Source organism: Propithecus coquereli, unplaced genomic scaffold (assembly GCF_000956105.1).
Source record: "Propithecus coquereli isolate 6110/MARCELLA unplaced genomic scaffold, Pcoq_1.0 Scaffold862, whole genome shotgun sequence".
Classification (NCBI taxonomy): Eukaryota; Metazoa; Chordata; class Mammalia; order Primates; family Indriidae; genus Propithecus; species Propithecus coquereli.
In genome coordinates, this window is record NW_012154863.1 from 663328 (window position 1) to 687061 (window position 23734).

The 23734-nt window shown below is 55.5% G+C and overlaps 1 protein-coding gene across 1 annotated transcript in view; it reads left to right on the forward strand.

Annotated features, from left to right (window-relative positions):
• The first annotated feature begins 2968 nt into the window (after window positions 1–2968).
• CFAP99 (cilia and flagella associated protein 99) overlaps window positions 2969–23734 on the forward strand; it is a 28318-nt gene continuing 7552 nt past the window's right edge. The window contains exons 1-10 of the mRNA XM_012664147.1: window positions 2969–3079; window positions 10616–10760; window positions 11917–12011; window positions 15465–15577; window positions 17215–17392; window positions 20408–20488; window positions 20686–20760; window positions 21685–21756; window positions 21999–22087; window positions 22740–22944. Coding sequence (XP_012519601.1) covers window positions 2969–3079; window positions 10616–10760; window positions 11917–12011; window positions 15465–15577; window positions 17215–17392; window positions 20408–20488; window positions 20686–20760; window positions 21685–21756; window positions 21999–22087; window positions 22740–22944 — 1164 coding nt within the window. The remainder of the gene's footprint in view (window positions 3080–10615; window positions 10761–11916; window positions 12012–15464; window positions 15578–17214; window positions 17393–20407; window positions 20489–20685; window positions 20761–21684; window positions 21757–21998; window positions 22088–22739; window positions 22945–23734) is intronic.

The window sequence follows — 23734 nt, forward strand, 5'->3', positions numbered from 1 at the left end:
AGAAGACAGCTAGAGTGATCCCAGCGATCAGAGGACAGTGAGAGGATGGGTGGTAGGGGGTGACCTCCAGGTGGAAGTTCTCCAGAGAGGTAGGCTGTGTGGGGGCGGAGGGAGCCAGGCAAGGTATGGGGCGGCCTCCCATGCAAACCTCTCTGGTCTTGTCCAGGGCCAAGCTTGGCTAGAGTGCACATCTCGGCATCTGTGGATTTGCATGGTTAATGGCTTTTAATGTGGCACCATCCGGGCACTGTCCCTCCTTTGCTTCATCAGCACCCAGACGTTGGGGGAAGGGACAGGGTGTCTGCCATCATGGCAGGCCAAGCTGGGGCTCAAGGTAGCCTCTGGGGCAGTGACCGTGTCCTGGTTGCACCTGTGGTGAGCTTGCTCAGTACCAATGGCCACGTTCACTTCGTTTTCTGCGGCTTGGTCTCCAGGGCCTGTCCTTAGCACCAGGGCTTCTAGCCAGTTCCAGCAGATTTCCAGATTGTAAGAGGCCTTTCTTCTGGCCTTTTCTGGGTTTTTTCGGGGGTGGTGATGGGTTTTTTTTTGAGACAGGGTCTCGTTCCCTCGCCCTGGCTAGAGGGCAGTGGTGTTATCAGTCATCGTAGCTCACTGCAGCCTCAAACTCCCGAGCTCAAGCGAGCAGCTGTGACTACAGATGTGCGCCACCACACCTGGCTAATATTTCTATTTTTTGTAGAGACCGGGTCTCACTCTTGTTCAGGCCGGTCTCAAACTCTGAGCTCAAGCAATCCTCTGGCCTTGATCTCCCACAGTTAGCCACCGCGCCTCTTCTGGCCTTACTAGACAGAGGCTCCTGTTGGCTTTGGCGTCATGCATAGCCAGGGCCAGGCTCTGATGTGGCAGCTGCAGAGGCTCCCTTCCCATTGTCCCTGGCCAGGACAGGCGTCTCAGCCTCTTTCCCTAGCACTCAGGGGACGTGCCAGATGTGGCTCCTCTTGGAGACAACTCCCTGGAGCCCCTGCCCTGTCCTGTCACCCACTGGCCCCTGGGATTGCATCACCTTCCCAGAAATCCCCCAGGAGATGCTTTGTGGGGTTCAGCCCCTGTTTCCCAGACCCACATCTTCCCCTCCCTGGGCTCACTCCCAGAGGATGGCACGGGGCCTCTGGGATGGTGGTGGGTCCCCCAAGAGCTGGCAGGTGTTTCTCTGGCTCCTCAGTTGCCCCAAGACCGAGGCTGCTCTGCACCCCTGACTCCCACACTAGAAGTGTTCAGAGGCATCCCCAGCTCTGAAATTTCATGATTCGTTCATTGTGCTGAGCTCAGGGGGCCTGTCCATCTGGATAACCACATCCTTCAATTCTGGGGCATTTTCTCATTTTACTGTTCTCTTCTGTCTTTTCTGAAACTCCTGTTATTTGGGATGTGAACCTTTTGGAATGGTGCCCTAATTTTATTAGTGTTTTTCTCTTCCTTTCTATAGCTTCATCTTTTTCTCCTCTAGGAGATTTCCACAGCTTTTATCTTCCGTCTCTTATATTTGTGTTTTTAGTTTTGCTGTCATAATTTAATTTCCAAGAGCCCTTTCTTTTTCTCCAATTGTTACTTGTTTCTTGTTTCTTGGGTGCCGGATCTCTCTCCGAGGATGGTACAGTTGCTTGTCTCTAGGCTTTTTCCTGCTTTGTGCATTTTGTGTTTTCTCCTGGCTCCTTTTCTTGCTGGTTTCTTTGTTTCTGTGTTTCATGTCAGAGGCATCTTTGAAGTGTCTGGTGACATCCTGCCTCCCCTCCTTTTAAGCGATGACAGGGGCCTGGGGGAAGGGGTCTGCCAACGGAGCATTGGCCAAGATTGGCCATCTCCCCAAGGACTCTCCAATGTCGATGTGTGTAGGTTTGTTTGTTTGTTTGTTTGTTTCAGTCAGTCTCTAACCTGGAGGGTCCAAGTCTGGGGCTGCTATCTGCAGCTGTTCCAGCTTGCTGGGGGTTGGAGGAAAGGTGCCCCCGCTGTCCTCAGGGTATCAGCAGCCCCGCTTTGCCAGTTGCTGGTGCCCAGGAAGGCCAGCAGCAGGGTGGCCCTCAAACCTGGCTGGCCCAGAGAAGCTGCTCAATCACAGAAAGAGAGAGGGATGGAAGGGAGCCCGTGGCTACTGCTCACCGTCCTAAGCGGTCCGACCAGACCCCAAACCTACACATGGTGTCAGAGGATGAGAAATTTTGCTGACAAGCTCCATCCTCCTCTGAGGACAGTTTGGGGCCACTTGTTGTCATTAGAGCCGATTCCAGGGGTCACAGCCTCACCCCAAGCAGCTTCTCCAAGGTCTCCCAGGGAGGGGCTCTGGGCAAGCCAGTCTCCCCGAGCTGGCGCAATCCAGAATGTTCAGTGCCCCTGCGAGTCCTGGCTGCCTGCCACTTGCTCATGTTCTCTGGGTCTTAGTTCCCTCATCTTTGAAATGGAGATGTTGAACCTGGGGGCCCCAGGACCCTTCTTGTTCCAACCATTTGTGTTTGGGTCACCCTCACCCAGAGCCTGCCACCCCTCAGGGGTGAACAGTCACCCTTCCCAGCTAAGCTGAGGGACACTCAGAAGCCAGCTCACAAGGTGCCTCTGTTCTCTGACCTGGGCTTCTCCCTGGCATCACCCCATCCATGCATCATGGCCATGGGACTGGGGGGCATATGGTAGCCTAGGAACCGTGGGGCACAGGGCAGAGAGGGCCAGGGCTGTGGGTGAGTGGGGGACCTGAGGGTGGACTCACCAAGGCCAGCCTGGGCCTCTTGGACAGCAAAGGCCCATGAGGGACAGTCCAGGAAGTGGGCCTCGGGTTACCTGAGCCAGGTCCCCACTTACATCCAACAGTCCTCACTGCTCGAGGTCCTGACACCCTGGTGGACTTCCTGTTGGTGAGGGTCCTGTGGCCACTTCTGCCACCAGCGAAGCTGGCAGCCCAGAGGTTGTAGAGTGTGTGACCTGTAATGGTTTACCTTTAGGGTCCTGCCCTGGGAAGATGGCCTACTACGGGAAATGTGTTGAAATGGTGATTGAGCAACTGGACAAATTCAAACCTGAGAAGGACAGTCCTGAACAGTTCCTGGAAGCTGCATCCAGCTCCCTGCAGGTAGGGCCAGGGTGTCTGCTTGGGAGCTCCCGGGAGGCCGAGTCGATGCCACTTGCACCTAGCTGTTCACTTTCCAGGAAACAGCATCAAGTTCATTCCTAGCAACTGCCTTCCTTGAGGCCTGGGACAAGATGCCAAGTCCCAATGGTGGCTGACAGTGTTTTCCACAGAGACCCCCTCTTTGTCTTGGGAGGTGCTCCTGGCACCCAGAACGTGTCAGACCAGACTCTAGTGAACAGATGCATTGGCTGGAACTCAGGGGATGTGACGTCCCACTGTGGTCCTGCACTGTCTGCAGAATTAAGAGCCCTCTGGTGGTTGCACCTCCCTACTCCCAACTCAGAACCCCTCTGGCCCCCAGATCTTTCCTTGAGACCCTAAGCATTTTGGGGAAATAATGAAAACAGCTGAAGGCCAGGCCCATCCACACTCGTCCTCTTCCCCAGCGGAAAGCCCTCCCGCACCTCGACACAGCGTGGTCCCAACTCCTCCCTCCAGCCCTGGCCTCTCTCCCGAGGAGGCAGACTTAGCCTCTCACCAGGATGTCCCACAGGCACCTCTGGTGTGACCCCCTTCCACCCCTGCCAAGCTGCTCCTCTCACAGCCCCAGCGCGGCCATCATCAGCTCTCCTTGCTCAGGGGGACCCTGAAGCCTTCCTGGGCCCCCCATTTCTCTAGCCCACATCTGTCCATCATCAACTCTACCTTCAACTCTGCCTGTCCCTTCCATGTCCACTCTGTTCCAGCCACACCAGTCTCCTATTGTTTCTGGAACATTTTGGAGGAGTGTTCTCCCCCACCCCCACACTTGCTGTTCCCTCCACCTGGAGCACTTTCCCCCTGATGCTCCCCTGGTCTGCTCAGCCCATACAGCACCTTGGCAAGGAAAGGGGGCCCCTTCCTCAGGTGAAAAATGGTAAAATGTCTTATTTCTTGACAATGACCATTACAGAAAAATGAATTTGTTGCGACAAATAGTTTGCGTTTATTTTGAGGTTTTTATTATTTTTACAATCAACTATAATAGTGAGTGAGACCTGGTTGTTACCTGGTGAGTTACCGTGTGATGGCCACGCATGTGCGTTTCCACAGCGAGCCCAGCAGCCCCATTGCAGCTGCAACCTGGCAGCAGCAGACAGACCTGATACATCTGGGGCACCAGGCCAGCTGTGAGGTCGGCGAGGTCAGCCATGTCAGGTGGGAAGCCACTTGCCCTTCAGATGCACTGGTCCTTTCAGATCGTTTCAAAGTCCTTCATACCTCAAAGTGGAATGCTGCACTGGACACTGACCCAGTTTGGACAACTCACTTTTTTCTCCAGCTGTCAAAAAATCACTGTACTTCACAGATTTTGTTAGGCCTCAAGGCTCGAGACTACCACATGCCACAAAATTACACAACACATAAACCAGCAGGCTGAGAGTCCAGAGCACAGGCTGAAGTGAAGGGCAGTGTTGGCGGTTAAACTGTGTCCTCCCAAAGATATGTTGAAGTCCTAACCCCTGGGTACCTGAGAATGTGACCTTATTTGGAAATATGGTCTGTGCAGATGTAATTAAGTTAAGGATCTGGAGACAAGGTCTGTTACAAACCACTGGGGATGACTGGCCCATGTGTCCCTCTGCACCTGGGCAAGTCCCAGAAAGCACAGACTCTTGTGAGAGTATTGGCCCCTGTGATGTCAATAGGTATTGTCAATTGACTCTCCACAGAGATCTAATTTTTGTGCCTCCCCAGCAGGTAGGGAGTCCCTGTTCCCCTACGCCCTTGCGAAGTGTGTGGGCAAACATTTTTTTTTTTTTTTTTTTTGAAACAGAATCTCACTCTTTTGCCCGGGCTAGAGTGCCATGGCGTTAGCCTAGTTCACAGCAACCTCAGACTCCTGGGCTCAAGCGATCCTCCTGCCTCAGCCTCCCGAGTAGCTGGGACTACAGGCATGCGCCACCATGCCCGGCTAATTTTTTCTATATATTTTTAGTTGTCCAATTAATTTCTTTCTATTTTTAGCAGAGACAGGGTGGGCAAACGTTTTTTATCTTTGCCAATCAAATAGGTGTGAAAAAGGAGATTTGTGTGTTTATAATCAACATTTCTCTTGTTATATTTTCATACGTTTTGAAGCAATATGTATTTCTTTTTTGAACCCTGTGCTTGGACCTTTGTCTGTTAGGAAACTGTGTTTGGCTATTATAGAATCCAGAAAAGCAATGGCAGAAGCAATCTGCAGACAGGCAGTCCAAAGTGGGTTCCACAGCCCCTTGGTGCCATTAGGAACTCATTCCCCTTCCTCTCCACTCAGCCATCCCTACTACGTACTTTACCTCATAGTCACGAAATGGCTGTCCCACCTCCAGCTTTGCATCCACATCCCAGGTGTGGAGAGGGGAAAGGCAAACACTACAAGGTATGTGCCAGCTGAATCTGCTTTCCTTTCAAGGTGCTTCTTGGAGGCCACACCTAGCAATTTGCCATTACATCTCATCAATTATTGTTACATGGCTCTATCAGCAAGGGGATTTGGAAAATGTGGTTTTAGCTTGGTATGTTCCCATCCCCAACAGGACAGCATTCTTCCTGTTAGGTAGGAAGAAGAGGAGAAGGGATATTGTGTGGACATCCAGCAGCCTCAATTTCCTTTGCCTATTTTTCTGATTTCAGTCTTTGCTTCGCTGATTAACGGGTATTGGTGACATGAATTACAAATCCTGTGTTATGGTTAATCAGCCCCTAGGCCCCTCGTGCCCTCTACCCTGGTCTAGCTCCGCCCTAACCCTGTGATTCCAGGAGACAAGCCCAGTTCTGGGAATGCTGAGTGACTCTTAGGAGAGCTGGAATCTTCACTATCAGAATGCTTGCTGCTCTCCCTGGGGGCTAGGCGAGGTCCCTGGGTGGGGACTCAGGAGCCCTGAACTTGGCTAAGGCCCAAGACTTTATCACAAACTCAAAGACCTTTGGGCAACCACAGTGACCGAGGCTGGCTCAGAATTAGGAGCCAGCTGCATATCGAGGGCCACATGGTACCTCCTCAGGGAGGGAGAGACCACCCAGCCTAGACCCAGCACCCTCTGCTGTCTGGTCTAGGGCTCAGTGCTTGGTTCCCTCTGATCTCTGTGTCAGCCTCGCCCACCACCCCCAGGCCTCAGTCCCTCTCTATGAACAGGGTGGACACCTGCACATCCTGGCGGCTGCCAGTCCAGCATTAGTGGTGAGGACCTGGCCCTGGGCCCGGCTGGCTCATAGACCAGGGTGTCATTTACTGGCTTCCCACTTGGCCCTGCATCTTCCAGATTCCTCCGGCCCAGCACAGCCCTGCCCACCCGGCCTTGCCTGGGGCCTGATGACATCAGGGCTCGAGGCTCTGACCTTATTAAAAATGCATGCCCACACTTCCCAAACACCACGCAACTGATGAGAAGTGCAGTTGCTGTTGTCCAAGCCAGGGCAGCCAGAGGAGGTTGTCGGCAATGTCCTGCAAAGTCATCAGCCCTCGCCTCTGGCCCAGCTGACTCAGGGCATCCTTCAGAGCCAGCCGTGCTGAATCACTGCTCTCTGACTCGTCTGCCGTGGGCTTCCTTTGTCAAATGCAGAAAGTTAAAAGGGGGGACTGATGCCTGGGTAGGGCCGGTGCCCTCTGGCGTGGGTACAGCCTGGCAGCCTGAGGAACCTGAGAAGAAAACAGAGCCGGCCCTGAACAGGAGCCCCTCCTGGGGTGCCAGGCACAGCCGCTGCTCCAGGGGGAGTAGCCCTCACCGCCAAGCCCCTCTCTGTGCCAGGTCTGCACTCACAGAGGTCACTGGGTCCCCTCAACCCCCTGTGGAGGCAGGTCATTCCATTACCTCCCTGGCAAGCATCCAGGTGACCTTCTAGCAGGTAAAGGGACAAAACAAGCAGTTTTGTGCTTCTGGGACAGGCCATGGCATGAGGGGCTCTCAGGGATGCCTTCAGTGGCAGCGGAGGAGCAAGTGTGCCAGGAAGAGCATGGCAGGCAGAGGGAACAGCCAGTTCCTGGAGGGGATGTCCTGCGCGGTGGACAAACAGGAGGCCAGGGTGACTGGAAAGTGGGGGAGGACTCAGAGGGAGTTGAGCCAGTCCACACAGGGCCTCACTGGCCATCATAGGAACTCTTCTTCTGAAAGGTTCTGAAGGAGGACAGACATGATCTGACTTCCATCTTAAAAGAATTGCTCTGACTGCTGGGTTGGAACAGACTGATTAGCAGGCAGAGGAGAAGCCAATTGGATGTGGAGCGAGTCGTAAAGGGGTTCCGTCTGAGCTGGGAGGGTTGGGGGGCGGATTTGAGCCAAGCCCAAGAGGGTCAGTCAGATGCGTTAATGTGAGGCGTCTGCCAGACATCCAAGTCCGGGGGCGGCCAGGCAGCAGGATGGAGGTTTCTGGAGTTCAGGGAGAGATGCCGGCCAGGCGTACGTTTGGGAATCAACGTATTTTCAGCCTCGCAGCTGGATGAGATCTCCCAGACAGTATGTGTGTATGGTGAAGAAACAAGGTGGGTGAACTGAGGCCTGAGACCCTCCAATATGTAGGAGTTGAGGAGAAGGAGTCCACAGGGGGCCCCAGAACAAAGGGTTGTCAGCGGGAGAATATTACTGCCAGTCCAGACACTTCCAGGAGAAAGGGATTTAATACAAGGATTCTTGTGCTTCAAGCCATCGGGAGGGCTGGAGGAATTAATGTCAGGCAGCCCCAGCGAGTTGGGGCACTGCAGGGCGCGCTGGTATAGCTCCCTGCCACCCCAGGGTGGGGAGAGACAGGGAGTGAGCAGCGTGCTCATCTGGGAAGCCTAGCATCTATCACCTCTGGGGAGGGAGGAAAAGGTGTGTCCACCGCCCTTGCACCTTCTATCTCTCCTGTGAGTGCATCTTGTTAGCAGGACCCACGCTGCACCCAGGACTCCAGAGGCAGAGCTGACTGCGGAATGTAGTTCTCAGGCTCCCAGCCCCACACTGCAGGGGTGACACCAGAAGGGAATGGGAACAACACTGCCTGCCAGAGCAATATCCAGAATATTCTCATGCACATGTTTGGAAACTGAGGCTCCAAGAGGTCGTGTGGCTTGTCCAGGATCCCTCAAGTTATCTCATTACCCTGTCGTTTTCTTAGCATAAAAACAACTGAAAAAATCACAAAGGAAAAGATAGATTTGACCTCAAATAAAAAGTAAAATTTCTAGATGATCTATATGCCAAAAATATTCTACACAAATTTAAAAGGCAAATTAGAAACTCAAAACAAATAACTATCCCATTAATAACTGTTTTAATAGCCTTAATATAGAGAGAGTTTATAAAACTGATTAAGATGTTATCCCACTAAAAAAAGTTAGTCAAGTATGTAAATTGATAATTCACAGAAGAAACAGTATCCAGTAAACATATGAAAATTTCACTACTACATTAAAAATTTTAAATAAAGCAATGAGATACCAATGTTTCTTTATTAGATTAACAAAATAAAAAGTTTGAAATGACACTACTGGTGAGGTCAGCAGCGCACCCACACACTGGCTGCTCTGAGTGTCCTTGGGTACAGGCTTTTGGGAAAGTAGTCTGGCACCTCCAGAATCTTTTAACAGGGAGTTACTGGCTGAAGGAAAAACCCATTAATTTTTTTTTTTTTTTTTTTTGAGACAGAGTCTCACTCTTTTGACCAGGCTAGAGTGCCGTGGCGTCAGCCTAGCTCACAGCAACCTCAAACTCCTGGGCTCAAGCGATCCTCCTGCCTCAGCCTCCCGAGTAGCTGGGACTACAGGCATGCACCACCATGCCTGGCTAATTTTTTCTATATATTTTTAGTTGTCCAATTAATTTCTTTCTATTTTTAGTAGAGACGGGGTCTCGCTCTTGCTCAGGCTGGTTTCGAACTCCTGAGCTCAAACAATCCGTCCGCCTCGGCCTCCCAGAGAGCTAGGATTACAGGTGTGAGCCACCGCGCCCGGCCAAAACCCATTAGTTTTTAAATCATTATAGAAGTGGCACATGCCAGTTGCAGGAGAAGATGTATGTAGAGAAATAAGCAGAACAGAGAGGCAAAGCCACATGCTGTTAATAGTGTCTGCATTTCCCTCTCTCCGTACGAGTTTTGCATCTGTTGGTATCATGGTCTACATTTTCCTTTTATGCTGCATTGACTATTTTGGCCCCTCGGAAGTTTTCCAGGAGCATCATTTTAATGCATTATACTTGTCCACAGCACGGAGAGATTATGTCTGATCCAACATAAGTGTTGGACATTTAGGTTTTCCCATTTTCACAACTGCACACACCATTGCCCTGAACTACTTCTATGTGGCTATCTTCTGCATTCTGAATGGTTTCCTTAGATTTCCAGAAGTGTAATTACTGGTATTAAAGGGTACGGAAAACAAGGTTCTTGAAACATGCTTCCAGATTGCTCTTGGGAAAGACCCCATAGCATCCATCGCCCCAGCCTTTCTTGTTGCCATGCTGGTGACACTAGATGTTCTTATTCTCTTTCTTCTTTTCAAAAACTAGGTTACTTTTGCGAATACACAAACAAGTCACACACAGGTTACGAGCCCCAGGTGATCCGAGGTGTAAATTGGGAAGTCAGTTCCCTCCAACACTGTTCCGTCCCCAGAAAGGACGTAATCTTCACCGTTGCCCTGTAACACTCACCTGTCTTGCTTTTATGCTTGACAAGCTCTTGCAGAGACATTCCTTGTTCATATGTTGTTCTTTTTGGGTTTTGTTGCTGTTATTGTTTTTGTTTTTGTTTTTGGAGATAGAGTCTCGCTCTGTTGCGCCAGCTAGAGTACAGTGGTGTCATCATAGCTCACTGCAGCCTCCAACCTCTGGCCTCAAGCGATCCTCAGCTTCGGCCTTCCAAAGTGCTGAATTATAGGTGTGAGCCACCATGCCTGGCCTTTTGGTTATTTTTTATTCATTCATTTGAAAACCTTTATATGAGCTCACTTTTAAAAATTATTGTGGTAAAACACACATGATGGAAAATATACCATTTTAGCCATTTTAAGTGTACAGTTCTGTGGGTTTAAGCACATTCACATTGTCATGCAACCATCACCACCATCCATCTCCAGAACATTTTTCTCTTCGTAAACTAAAGCTCTGTCACCCTTAAACACTAAATCTCATCCCTTCCCCCAGCCCCTGGCACCCACCATTCTACTCTCTGTCTCTGTGAATTTGCCTTTTCAGGTATAAGGGGAATCACAATATTTATTATTTTGTGTCTTTTTTAAATTTTCTCATCATTTTCCATGTTTATTTCTGTCTGTGCACCCACCTTGCCGTAGCTGTCGCTAGCCCAGGAGACCCTGTGGGACCAGTCTCTGGGGGTCCCAAGTTCCTGATCTCAGTGGGCACTGCCAGCTGCCCAGGGAGGGTCCCGCTGACTTCCTCCAGACCCGTGGGGGCGCCTGTCCCCGACTTGCCTTGGTGCCGTGTTCCACCGTCACCCTGAGGCCTGAGCACCCTCATCTGGAGCGGCCTCCTCCGCCCGGCCCAGCAGTGCCCCTCCCTGCTGTCTCTGTTCCAGGCCCTGAGCCCCCAGAAGCAGGCGTTCGTTTTGGAGGTTCTGTCTGGGTGCCTTGAGTACCGGAAGTTGCTGACCATCGTGGTGGACGCCTTCTACGTGTGGGATGGCCGACTCTGCCTGTGGGCTGACTACAGCCTCTTCCAGGGTAGGTGCCTGCGCCCTCACCTCCTGAACGAGAGAGCCGCAGGCGGTCAGCTGCAGCCAGAAACGGCCTAACAAGGAACTGGCGGGCGGGCACTGTCTAGGCCTGTGCAGAAGGCCGGCTCCTTGCCTCTCTGCGGCCCCTTACCTTGCTCAATCCTCATGCTGCCCCGTGAGCAGGTGGACCAGGGCCATTGTGTTGTCCCCAATACCTCAGGCTCACCGGAGGCCAGGCTTGAGGCAGACAGACCTCAGCCCTGCTGCCCCTGACCACAGCCTCTGGCCCCTGAGTACACATGGCCAGGTGGAGAGAGAATGCCCCCAGAAGGCCTGCCTAAGCAAAATGGGGAGCCTTCCTTAGGCTGGGTTCACGACCCCAAGACCATTGGGCAGGACGGGCCCTATGGCCACAGTCTGGTCCATCCTGCGGAGGGTTAAATATGAGAGCCATCTCTGCCTGGGCTTCCCACAGCCTCTGATGGCTGTCTGAGGCAGGGTGGCCATTGTCGGCAGAGTGCCCATTGTCGGCAGAGTGCTGGCTAGTGCCACTGCCAGGGGGAGTTGGTCCAGCCCTAGGACCCTACACTTGGCCATGCTGACCCTGTCCAGGAGGAACAGGGAGGAGGTGAGGGGTACAGTGTCCTGGGAGGCTAAGCTGGGCTCCTGCCCCGACCCCCTCACTGCCCGGCCAGGGCTTCAAGGTCAGCAGCATCTGTAAAGTGGGGGTGTTACAAACAGGCCCTGCCTCAGAGGAACCTCTGGGCCCAGGCGCATTCAAGTTCTAGTTGACTTGAGGTAGTTCAGCCTCTCAGAATTAACAAATCCAAAACTATTTCATTTTTACCCAGAGAAACTTTGTATGCTCTGAGAACTTACCGAATGAGATATTATAATACTGTGGAAGTGCTTTGAAAACCACAAATGCCCGGCGTGTATAAGACAGTGGTGTTTGTGTCGTTTGTGTTAGGTTATCATTTTGTCTATGGCCGTGCTCCCCATGGTGGTGGAGGCCTTGGGCTCCGGTTCTGTTACCCCTGAGGTGCACCTGTGATGTCCCTTAGCCTCTGGCAGACCCCACCCCAGATCAAACGCTGGGCATCCCCTCTGGGGTCAGGATGGTGCCCTTCTTGCCCCATGCTCAGCCCTCCCTGTTTCCTTAGTCATCTGCTACCTGGCCACATTCCAGCTGGAGGAGCTCGGCTTCCAGCTCTTCTGTAGCATCGTCAAGTCCCAGCCCGCCATCAAGGTGTGCAAGGTGAGCAACTCAAAGGTCTGTCTCGTCAGCTCCGACCTTTCACCTTTCTGGTTGATTTTAAGAAAGAAACTCTGGTGGGTTTATTCTTTGTTTAAAGCCAATTAACAAGCCCAGTGTCATGACACCTACAGTCCAGCTACTGGGGAGACTGAGGCGGGAGAATCGCTTAAGCCCAGGAGTTCGAGGCCAGCCTGGGCAACATAGCAAGACCAAAAAAAAAACCCACTGACCAACTGACACCCTGATCAAGGTGGATATGCTCCCTTTTGCCCTGGGGAAATTCGATTCCCTCTTATTACTCGTGTCCAAACTCCAGGCTCAGAATAGCCTCTCCTCCATCCCAGGCAGGGCAGGGGTAGCTGTGCAGCTTCAGGGGGGCTGAGGGGAACCCTGCAAGAGCCCATGCCACTGCCTGCCTGGGAGCTTCCTATAGAAAGCTGGGACGCCTAGGCCTCAGGCCACAGGACCAGAACGTCTGAGCCTGCAGCCTGCTGCACTTCGCTGGCCAAGCGCTTGCTGAGTGTTTGCTGTGGGCCAGGCTTCCTCTGCGAGCGCACAGCGCTTGTTCTTGCTTCACCCTCACAACGACCCAGTGAGGTCGCTCCTACATGGTACTCATCCCACAGTTGAGGAAACTGGGCCACAGAGAGGTTAAGTAACTTGCCCAAGGTCACACAGCAAGTGAGTAGCACAGCCAATTCTTGGACTAGGCTCTTGGCCACTGCTTGCTACTTCTCACTGTGCTTGGAGGGGCAGTTGCCAACCTGGAAGAGCTATTCCCTGGATAAGAGAACAGGAAGACCTTGGGCCCAGGAGTACTTCGGGGCCTTTCTGGAGAAGTGGGGACCTGGAGCAGCAGCAGAGCCCACGGGGGTCACAGCCCCAGAGACCTAGGACTGGCGTCCCACATGGCACCTCGGCCACCTAACAGATGAAACAAGAGAAGGTGCTGACCCAAGCCAGCATTTTATTTTTCAATGACAAGTTTTCCTACCTACATCCAAACATAGGTAATTCATGACAGATATATATTTGTTTAGTTATCTTATGCAAGGACTTCGTTTTTATGAAAAAGAAGCAAAACTGATGGCATTTTATGAAAGACACTTTGAGACTGACCCAGGTTCAGCTTCCCCAAGGTCAGAAGGGCCTGGACTTGGTTTATGCTCTGCTCTCACCATCTTGAAATTCTTAATAATTGTTGAACAAGGACCCATGTTTCATCTTGTATTGGGCCCCACAGTGGTGGAACTGGCCCTGGACCAACCTTGGCCCACAGAGCCCCAAAGCACCAGCCCAGGACAGAGTACCCAGGGCCAGCAGCGCCCCCAGTGCAGGTGCCTGGGCAGTTACTATCCGAGAAAGCTTCTGGAAGGAGATTTGTGGAAATAGCCCACACAGATCTTCAAGGGAACCTCAAAGCTGTAGGGCTGAGGTGTCGGTCCTGTAGGGAGTTCCCTCCTCAGCTCCACACCCTGTGCCTCACTGGGCAGTACTGGTCCCATTAGGGTCCCTCCACCTACCTCAGTGCTCCAGGAGGAGGCCAGCCTGGACCTTGAAGAGGGGCAGCAAGCTGCTGGGGACAGGATGTCCACCCTGTGGCCACACCTTGGGTGCTATCACCATTGTGGTCAGGAGTGATGTGGCAGTGAGTGCAGTGTGTTCCCGAGCTGGTTCTTGGGGTCGTCAGCCTGTGGCCTCCATGGGAGATGCTGCTGGTTACCCTGGGAAGAGTGGCCTTGAGACAGCACCTGGAGGGGCGGCCGGTCCTGCTGGCTCCACAGAATGCATCAGATGGCCAGAGGGCTTTTTCAGGCCCACGATGGAACCCCACCCCCACTCCAGCAGGGTCCTTGGTAGGGCTGCCCCATGGCACCCCAGTGAGAACAGGGGCCTCATTCCAGACAGCCCTATCTGTGCAGGGGTGGGCAGCCTGTATCCCAGTAGGGCAGCAGCCCAGCTGAGGTGCTGAATGTGAGGACGGGGGCTTGGGGATGGAGGGCTGGGTAGGGCTGGGGATGCAGGGAGGGCAGCAGCACTGAGTCCCAGGGGACCTGGGAAAGCAGAAAAGGGACCTGCCCTCATGGGGGTGGGCCAGGAAGAAGGGAGCAAGGCCTCCAGTGCCCCGCCTGGGGGCCAGCTGCCCCCTCGGGCAGGGAGTAGTGGTGAGCCGAAAAGATGAAGATGAAGTAGGGAGGGAGTGATAGGACAGTGGCCATGCAAGGGGCTGAGAAAACCTCTGCAGGCATAGAAGGCCCAGGTAGGTGGGCCGCCAAATGGGGAAGCTTCGGGAGGCTCTAGAAGAGCCCCTGGTTGCCTCTGCATGGGGAAAGGTTTGGCGGCCTGAGGGGAGGCTGCTGGGTGTGTCACCTGGGAAGGCACAGCAGAGACCACAGGCCCGGCTGGCCCCCCAGCCCACCGCTCGCTCAGCTTGATGCTTCCCGGACCATCTCCCAGTGAACCCCCTGCTCCCATGGCCTCTGCTCAGGGTGTGCTTCTGAGACTGCCCCTTGGGGCTCTCCTGGTGACCTCACATGTGATGCTGGAACCTGAAGCAGCCCTAGGACCCTTGCCTCCCCTTCTAGCTGGTTTTTGGGGAGCTGACTGGACAAGCCCTCCAAGCTGGGGGTGTGTCTCCAGCTTCCCAGACACCCTCCACAGAGCAGCCCACCCAGGGTCCTAGGCTCAGCTCCCCCCCAGGCAAAAGCTGGGGGCCTGAGCTTTTGCCCCACTGCACAGAGGGTCACCTCCAAGGGCTGATGACAGCCCCGTCTTATGGAAGTGCATCTTCCAGCTCCCCAGCGTGGCTGGGCTCCTTTTAGGAAGCTAAATGGGTCTTGTGTCTTCTGGAGCTAAATCTGTTAGACAGGGCGCCAGGAGCTGGGAAAGGCCTTTAGAACCCCAAGGCTTTGCCAAAGCCAGGTCTGGGCCATCCCAAGGGCACATCAGGGCCTGCCCATCTGGGCACCATGCCAGGCCCTGGCCTGGGAAAACTGCCTCAGTCCCAGTGCTGGAAATGCCCTGAGTAAGGCCAGAGGGTGAACTGCAGAAAGTGGCACAAATTTCATTCTCAGAATTCCAGAGCCAGGGTTGGGGAGGCAGGAAGCTGTCCATGTGTCCCCACCATCAACTTACCCTGAAGTGGGTATGGGGCCTGCCAGGTCCGCGGGAGCTGGCTGGACACAGAGGCCCCCACGGGCAAGGACATATTCCCATTGGGCCTGGGCAGGTGAGCAAGGTGGAACCCTTTCCCACCCCAGGACCCTACACCGGGACTCTACAAGGAGGGAGGGATGTCCTAAGGGGTGTGGTCTCTTCTCAGCACCTGCAGTGCCACTGTGCCCCCCCGCGTGCCCCCTCTGCCCTGACTCTCCCTTCAGCAGGCACTGGGGGCTTCCCCAGGTGAGGGGTCTGCCCCAGGTTCTGCCCTGAGGGCTCCTGCTCCTCCCTCAGTTCCTTGGGTTCTTTTTCAACCCCTTGAACCTGTGCTCGTGGATCAAGGACGAATGGAGCCTCATCTACGAGACGGCGTACGTGGAGGAGAACTGGCTCCGCCCCCTGATGAGGTGGGTGGGGCTGGACGGGGTACCGGCCCGGATCCGTGTCCTGCACCCCACCCCAGGACCTCCGCAGGCTCATGGCCTCCAGCAGCTCAATGCGCAGTTGGTCAGAAATTGCTCCATGTTGGGGTCAGAGGCTCAGAGACACCCCAGTCTCAGCTGGTCCCGCAGCCTCTGGGGGAAAAGTGGGCGTGGCCCGGCCACACAACCCCAGCCCAGGCTCTCTCCACACCAGGTGACTAACCAGTGCCTGGCGGGGCCTCATGGCCAGAGGTTGTTTCAGGACCTGCCCTTCTGCCCTGGCGCCCACCCACTGCGCAGGGGCTGCTCAGCCTCTGTGGATCCCAAGCATGCAGGGATGGGGGGTGGGTGGGGAAGCCAAGGAAGCCGGCAGCACAGCTCCTGGTGGATTCAGGCCAAAATCTCTCTCTGGTGTCCTCCATGGAGTGGCCTACTGGGGCCAGGGTGCAGCTAGGGGATCCCCCCAAAGTTGTTTCCCTTCCAATAGGACTTGGGGAAGTCACTTTGTCTTCCTAGGGACAGTTTGGCACAAGTAGATCAGTTAGATGCCAGCTGTGCGCAGGAGACCTAGAGACCCAGGGAAGATGGAAGCCCCTCCCGTGGGCAGAGGAAGACCTGGCCCTGGGCATTGGGGGATCTTGGAGATGCCCCTTCACTGAGGGGAAGTCCTCTGTCCTAGCTGGTAATCAAGATGAACCTCCAAAGGAATGAGGGGGGATGGCCCTGCAGGTACCCCCACCTGCCACCCAGGCTGGACTCTCTGCCCACCCACAGGGTGCCCACCATGGCCTGGGCCTGCAAGGTGGCCTCCGGGCAGCTCCTCAGCCTGATTCCAGTGCACACTCCTCTATATTGAGGCTTCTGCTGCCCATTCTGGGACCAGCCTCATCACAAACCTGCTGCCCCTTTCCCCTGCCTGCCCCGAAGTCGGGGGCACTGGGGCCTGCCCCAGAGTGCCTCCCAAGTCCCCGCTTGCCGTTGGCCCTTGGCCATGGCTCTCAAGGTGAGGCAGGAGCTATTTCAAACTGTACAGGGACCGCTGGACAGGCTGGTGATGGTGGGCTGTGCCCACACAGGGCGTGGGGCAGGGAAGGGGGAGCCCCAGACCTTGGAGCAGCCCGGCAAGGCCTGTCTCAAGCCCCTGCTCCAGAGCACACCCACCTGAGGCTGTACCCAGGCGGGAGCCGGGCTTTGCCCTGTGGCTCCACAGCCCCGCTCCCTCATCACCAGCAGTGCCACTCCAAAATGTTCCTTCCTGATCACAGCTCCCTTTCCTGCTCTTGGCTTCCTTCCCCTGTCCCATCTGCTCCCAAATTAGCTCCCTGTCCCAACTTCTGCTCCTCCTCAGAGCCCCGGGATTCCTGTGATGGAGCTGTCCCTATCCTCCCAGCTCCCCACTCACCAGTGTGGCCCAGGACAACAATGCCTTTGGGCCTCATTTCCTCATCTGTATGAGGAGAATGCCGACATGTGTGTTTCAAGAGTGTGTTGGCATCGTGCCTGCAAGTAGTAGACACTCCATGAAGAGGGGCTGTCAGACCCATTATTACCCCCACCCTAAGGTTGACCTTTATGACCTGTCAGGAAGTGTCCCTAAGGGCCTTCTCCATTTTGCCTTCAAGATGGCAGCCAAAGGTCCAAGAGCTGATCAGCCAGCTGGAGGGCGTGTCAGCCAGCCAGTCCCTTCTTTCGAAGACCAAGGCCAAGGTCACAGAGCCCAAGAAATTCAACTTGACTGACCCCAAGCCCCGTGCCATTCCCATGCCGGAGCCAGTCCCCGTGGTGGCCAAGCCAAGATCAGTGAGTGCAGGCATTCATGATGGGCACAGGCTTGCCCCTGTCAACATGTCCAGGCTGAGAGAATGGACTGTGGGTCAGTGGGGGGCCCCTCCCAAGGCCAAGGGTGGGCTGGACCAGACCGGGAGCATTTGATGACAGTGCCCCACCCCCACCCCTACAGAGAAGGAAGCCCAGCTGCCCCTGGAGCACACCGAGCAGGTTCCTGCACTCCACGCACTGTGGCCCCCTCGGTAGGCAGCAAGTGAGGCTGTCAGGCCCTGTGCAATGTGCCACCCCCTCCCTGTTGAATAGCACACGTATAGAACACAGCGTGCTCTTCGGCCATGGGCAGGGGATGATGTCTGTGCCCCAGTCGTGCCTGTCCCCACCTCGGAGCCTCTGCTCATCTGTCACGTCTGCCTAGAGCCTCTTCCTCTCCCTCCCTTGACCTCGCTGACATGTCGTGTGGGATGCTTTGTATTGCAAGTAACAGAAAAACGCAGTTCAAACTGGCCCAGACAGTGGAGCGCTGGCTGCAGTAGGACAGGCTGCAGCACAGCTGATCAGGCTCCCACTCGGCTGCCCTGTGACTCTCTCTGCCCTGCTCTCCTCAGTGGGTCACCTTCATCTTTGGGCTAACCTTTTTTATTGTAGCAAAACCCCAGCCTCACCCCCACACTCTACACCATCCAGGACCTTGAGAGGACACCTGGGGCCAGGAATTCTTTGGAAAATTCTGACTGGACTAGCTTAGGTCTCATGCCTGCCTCGCACTGATCACCACAATTGGGAATACAATGTCCTGACTGGTCATGGGCTGTACCCCAAGCGCTGGTGGTGGAATCACCTTCCCAGAACCAATCTGGGTCCCCAGCAGGACCGAGGACTGTACAAGAGGGCAGGGGGATGGTGCTAGGGGGTCCCAGGGTCCCGCCTGACTCCCACCATCCTTCAGGCCTCATTAAAATCCCTCTTCCCAGAGAGGTTTGCATGCCCCTCCCCTGTGTCAAATCCCTCACTTAGTGTCCTCCTCATTGACCGAGCTCCTTCCCTTCATAGCACTGACTGGAGTGCACAGTGCTTGGTGACTGGTGGGCCTGCTTACTGTCTGCCTCCAGACCTCATGCATCTTATTGGTCCCATATTCTGGATGCCTGGCATAATCCTGGCTCAGAGCAGACCCTCAGTGAATACTTGTTGGATGGATGGATGGATGGATGAGTGGATGGGTGGGTGGATGGATGGATGAGTGGATGGGTGGGTGGGTGGATGGATGGATGGATGGGTGGATGGATGGGTGTGGGGGTGGATGGATGAGTGGATGGGTGGGTAGATGGATGGATGCGTGGGTGGGTGGGTGGATGGGTCTATGGACGGATGGATGATCAGGGGCCTTATTGCTGAACAACCCTACAGTTGCCCATCTGCAGGATCTTCAGCATTTCTGACCCCATCTCCTCAGGGCTCAGTGTGTTTGATGACCTCCTCAGGTCATCCTGCCAGCTGCATAGATGCATCTCTCTCTCGCTCTCTATCTTTCTCCTCTCTCCTCTCTCCCCGTGCCCCCGCCACCCCGCCACACACTTGACATAGCCCCTGCCAGGGCACGTATCATGCCCAGCATTGCTCTATAGCTGCACATCTCTCAGCACAAGCTGTGAGGTGTCAGTGGACATCTACCTTCCCTGCAGTCCACGAGGTGGCTGTGCTGGAACAGCAGGCTTGTCCTCTCTTCCCTCCCACCCTTCCCCACGCCCAGGATTCCCCTTGCCCTCCTGGGTTGTGGGCCCACTCCAATTCACTCATTCATTCACTCAACAAATAGTTATGGAACGCCTAGTATGTGCCAGGCACTATACCTTTGGGGAACATGAATTCCAGTGGGGGACTCAGACAAAAAACAGGATGAGTAAAATATTTGCTGTTAGTTGGTGATAAATGCTGAGCCCAAAAAATAATGCAGAAAAGGGGGATAGGAAGTGTTGGGGTGGTTGTGATTCTGGATAGTGCGGCCAGAGAAAGCTTCCTGAGAGGTGCCACAGAGTAAAGATGTGGAAGAAGTGAGCAAGTGAGCCCTGGGTTGTCTCAGGCGGCAAGCAAGGCACATACAAAGGCCTTGGGGTAGTGCCCTCCCTCTCCAGCTGTTTGAGGGCAGCTGTGAGGAGGGAAGGGGAGGGGAGGTACCTGGAGGGGTAAGGGAGGCAGGATGCATGCTGAGGCAGGCTGGGGCCCACGTGGTCCCTCCAGCTGCTGTGGCCGTGGTGGGAGTCGGGGGGCAGTTTGTGATGTTGTGAAGCACGTGGCTGGAGTGGAGATGGATATGGTGGGAGGCAGAGGTGCTGAGGAGGACTCTGTGGTCCAGGCATGGGTGAGCACTGACAGTGGGCAGGGGTGGCCAGGCTAGGGGAGGGGCGGGCTCAACAAGTTGCCTGTTGGACGCTGGAGGGAAAAGGTATGAAGTTAGGAGGATGGACACAGGAGTGTGAAGTTCAGAGTGTCCACCTGGCTCCTTCCTGCCCCTCCATGGGCACTGCGCCTGCCACGGTATTCACAGCCTCTTGTGCCTGGACCCAGGGATAAAGCTTGGGCCGCCCCAGTCTTTGTAGCGTCCCCTCATGGGCAGCTCACTTTGCTGGGGTCCAGGACACTCTCTGTCAGACATCTTCTCCTGTCCCTCCAGTGTCTTGAGAGCTGACTGCCTTCCCTTCTTGCTCCTCCTGCAAGCAGTCAGCTCATCCAAGCTGGTGGCCCTCAGTGCCCTGCCTCACATCTCTCTCTGCCCACCCCATCCCAAGCCGAGCCCCAGACCCCAGACCCAATAATGGCCTGACCTCTTCCCCTGCCTCCCCTCAACGACCACTAATGCCCAGCAGGTCCTGGTCAGCGCTCAGTGGCTTCCTCTCCAGGTCTGCTTCTCCCCTGGTGCAAGCTGCCATCTCCCCTGCTGACTGGCACCACCCTCCCCTTCACCTGTCTCCCTCTGGCCCCAGCCCTGGCATTGCTGACCATAGGCTCTTCCTCCCACCACGCCACCAGGTCCCTCGGAGCACCTACCAGCTGCCCAAGGAGCAGCAGCAGCTGGACATGGTCAAGAGATACAATCGCCGGAAGGCCGAGGTAGGCTGTGCGTGTGACCCCTGCCTTCCCAGAGACCCCCCACGGGGGCCTGTGAAGGGAAGGTGGGGAGGGGGAGATGCAGAAGGAGGGGCGGGGGAGGAGGGATGGGGGATGTTGGTTGGCGCATTTGTCTTCCCGTGGCCCTGAGGACACTGGGTGGCGGCGGGTGGGGTTGGAGCACTGTGTTATCACGGCAGGAGCTGCTGTTGAAGGCGAACATAGAGGAGCTGCGGTGTGCCATGCCCAGGTCACATTGGGAGCCACCAACACAGGTACCACCGGCTCTCCAAGTCCCCAGACCAGTCAGCAGGGTGGCATTTTCTCATGTCATCAAAAAGTTCCACTTAGCCTTTTCCCAAGGGTGCTGTGGAGGGCAGACTCCCAGTAACGCTGGGAAAGTGACCCTCGAGCCACACTGACGAAGTCCACTGCTATGCGGGCTCCTGAGTGGGCAAGTGTAGATGTACGTCTGTAGCTGTCCCCCACACCTCTGGGTGTTCCCAGATGTGCCATACTGAGCACTTACTTCTGGAAAAAAACAAGCCAAGATATGTTCGCCAACAGGAAAAAGTAAAAGAAAGAGGACAAGGAATGATTGTACTCTGGATGCTCACTCAGGAGCACGGGCCCCGGGGCAGCAGCCAGGGGCGACAGAGGTGGCACCCAGCATCTGGGGCTGGCCAGGGAGTGGACGCCCCGCACAGCAGCATGCCATGGGGGCTTGTGATGGCCGAGTGCTCACAGGGGGCCTTTTGCCAGCTCCTCCCCCGTAGTGTGGCTTGTGGCACCCACCCTGGGGTGTGTCAGCAAAGCAGCGGGAGGCTGGCTGGGTGCAGACAGACTCTGGGAGCAGCCCACAGAGGTCACAGGGCAGCCAGACCCCAGCTCTGGGGGGTAGCTGAGGAAATAGACACTGAGCCCCAAGGTTGAGTTGTCCTGACTGGGAACCACTGTCGCCAGGCCCAGCAGGCCCTGCGCCTTCCCTGCTCCTGCAGGGGGTGCCCAATACCCCAGCAAGGCCTGGGAGGGCATTGGAGAAGAGATGCTGCCCTGAGGGTCTGGGGAGGGATGGGCAGCTGGATGAAGGGCAGTGGACCGGGCCTCCCAGCAGTGCTGGGTAATCACTTACTCGGTGTGCTTGGTGGCACCTGGAAGGCACAGGTGCCAGGCTGCCAGCTCCACCCTGACGCTTGCAGGACTCCACGAAGCAACTGCAGCTTCAATTCCCGCCCCGAATCCGAAAGACTCCGAAGCTGACCTTCTTCAGGGTGAGGGGTGCTCCTGGCTGGTCAGGCCCCTTTCCCCGGGCACCTACCCCTCCTGACCTGTTCTGCTCCTGGAGGCTCAGATGGCCAGAGCTGGGGACTCAGAGCCTCGAGCATGGTCCCACCCTTGAGGCAGAGGGAAGGCCCTGGGCAGGGGCAGCTATGAAGGGCAGGAGGGCAGGAGGGGCACTTGCTGCTCCCAAGGCTGCCTTCACTCCCCCAGCCAGCCCCTCCCCCTCCCACAGCCTGACAACATCCCAGTCAAGCTGAACACCGCAGCCATCCTGAGAGAAGGGGCCTTGTACCAGCGGCAAGTAGAGAAAGAGCTGCAGAGGTGAGGGGTAGCAGTGGGTCTCCCCCACCTTCCGAAGCATTGCCCTTAGGAATGAAGGCCTAGAAGAGAAGCCTGGGGCTGGGACGCTCTGCGGAGAGGGGACTCAGGGGTCATGACCAGGCTATGGTCCTGCAGGGGGTAGGGGTGGCAAGCAAGACTGTCAGGGTCATCATTGCATCTTACAAAGATAATGCTGGCTCAGTGACTTAGCAAATGCCTGGCCTGTCCCAAACCTCCCTTGGGGTCCCCTCTTCCTTGAACCCCTTCAGGGTCCCCTCTCTTGTAGACCACCAGTGCTGGCTGCAAACCCCAGGCATATTCCATGCCATGTAGTTGTGTCTTTCCATGTCTGCAAGTTGGGCTGTGGGCAGCAGCTTGGGTGGCTGACAGATGGCTTGATGGATGAGTGGATGGACAGACGGTAGACAGAGCAAGGGTAGATAAACAAGAGGATGAAGGCGGGGGGGGGGATGGTGTGGCTGACAGGTGGCTGCCCAGGAGGGGGACAAGCGGATGGCAGGCAAGTGGGCAGGGAACAGAGCAGGTGATGTGGCCACATGTTGGGTGAGTAGCAGCCTGTGCCTGTGTGGCCTCCTGGTGGCCCCAGCCACAGAAGGAACCCTGAGCTGTGCCTCGATCCCTCTGTCCCCAGGGTTGACAAGCTTGTGGATGGGGCTGGGGACTTCTCCGAGTTCCTCGAGTGGCAGAGGAGGATGCAGGCAAAGGACCTGGAGGAGCGGCTGGCCGCAGGCGAGTGCCGGCGGCTGCAGGGAAAGCTCAGCCACGAGGAGGCCATCCTGGCCCGGCAGAACCTCGTGCAGAAGAACAAGCACAGGGCGGAACAAAAGAAGGAGGAGGTGATGTACCGCATGGAGCAGCTGGGGCATGGGGACAGCCAGCCAAGCTGCATAGCCTCTGGGAGCTGCCAGAGAAGCCGAGCATGTGTGCAGCAGCTGGCCATGACCTGACAGCACCTGTGGCCATTGGCTTTCGGCTAACCCTAGGCCGTTTCCTCCTAAGACCCATAGGATGGCCGTGGTTTCTCTATCCCCACTATAGCAGGCAGGGGTGTGGAACAGTTTCAGGTCAGCTGAGCTAAGTGGACCATTTGGCCAGTAGTTCTGCTCCAGATTGCCACCCGTCCCCACCTGCAGCGTCAGTTGATGCACAGATCCCTGGGTGCCCCTGAGGGAAGCCCTGAGATTCTGGCAGAAAATTCCAGAAGGTGAACATGTTTACATATGACATGTTCATATATGATGTCCTCCCCACAGGAGGGTTCGTGGACGTCCATGTTATCACTTTAGAAGCTCCTGATGTATCATTCCTGGCTCTTCCTCCTCCTAGGACAGTCCACCTAGGTGGGGGCTCTCAACCTCTGTTCCCCCAGAAAGACTGTTCCTCCCTGTGGGTGTCCCAGTGGCCTGGGAGAGGGGGCAGCCTGCTGGCCCCAGCAGGCCAGACCTGTAGCTCTGCCTGTCCCAAGTGCATCCCCCGAGGGATGGGGGGGCCTGCTTGACAGACTCATCTGTCTGTTTGTATTCAATCTTAGGGTTTGCCTTTTCTTTCCTTTTTAGTTCACTTTTTAAAAAATATAAACTCCAAACAATATGAAAAAGTAGACTCGGAGAAGTCTCACTTCTTGTA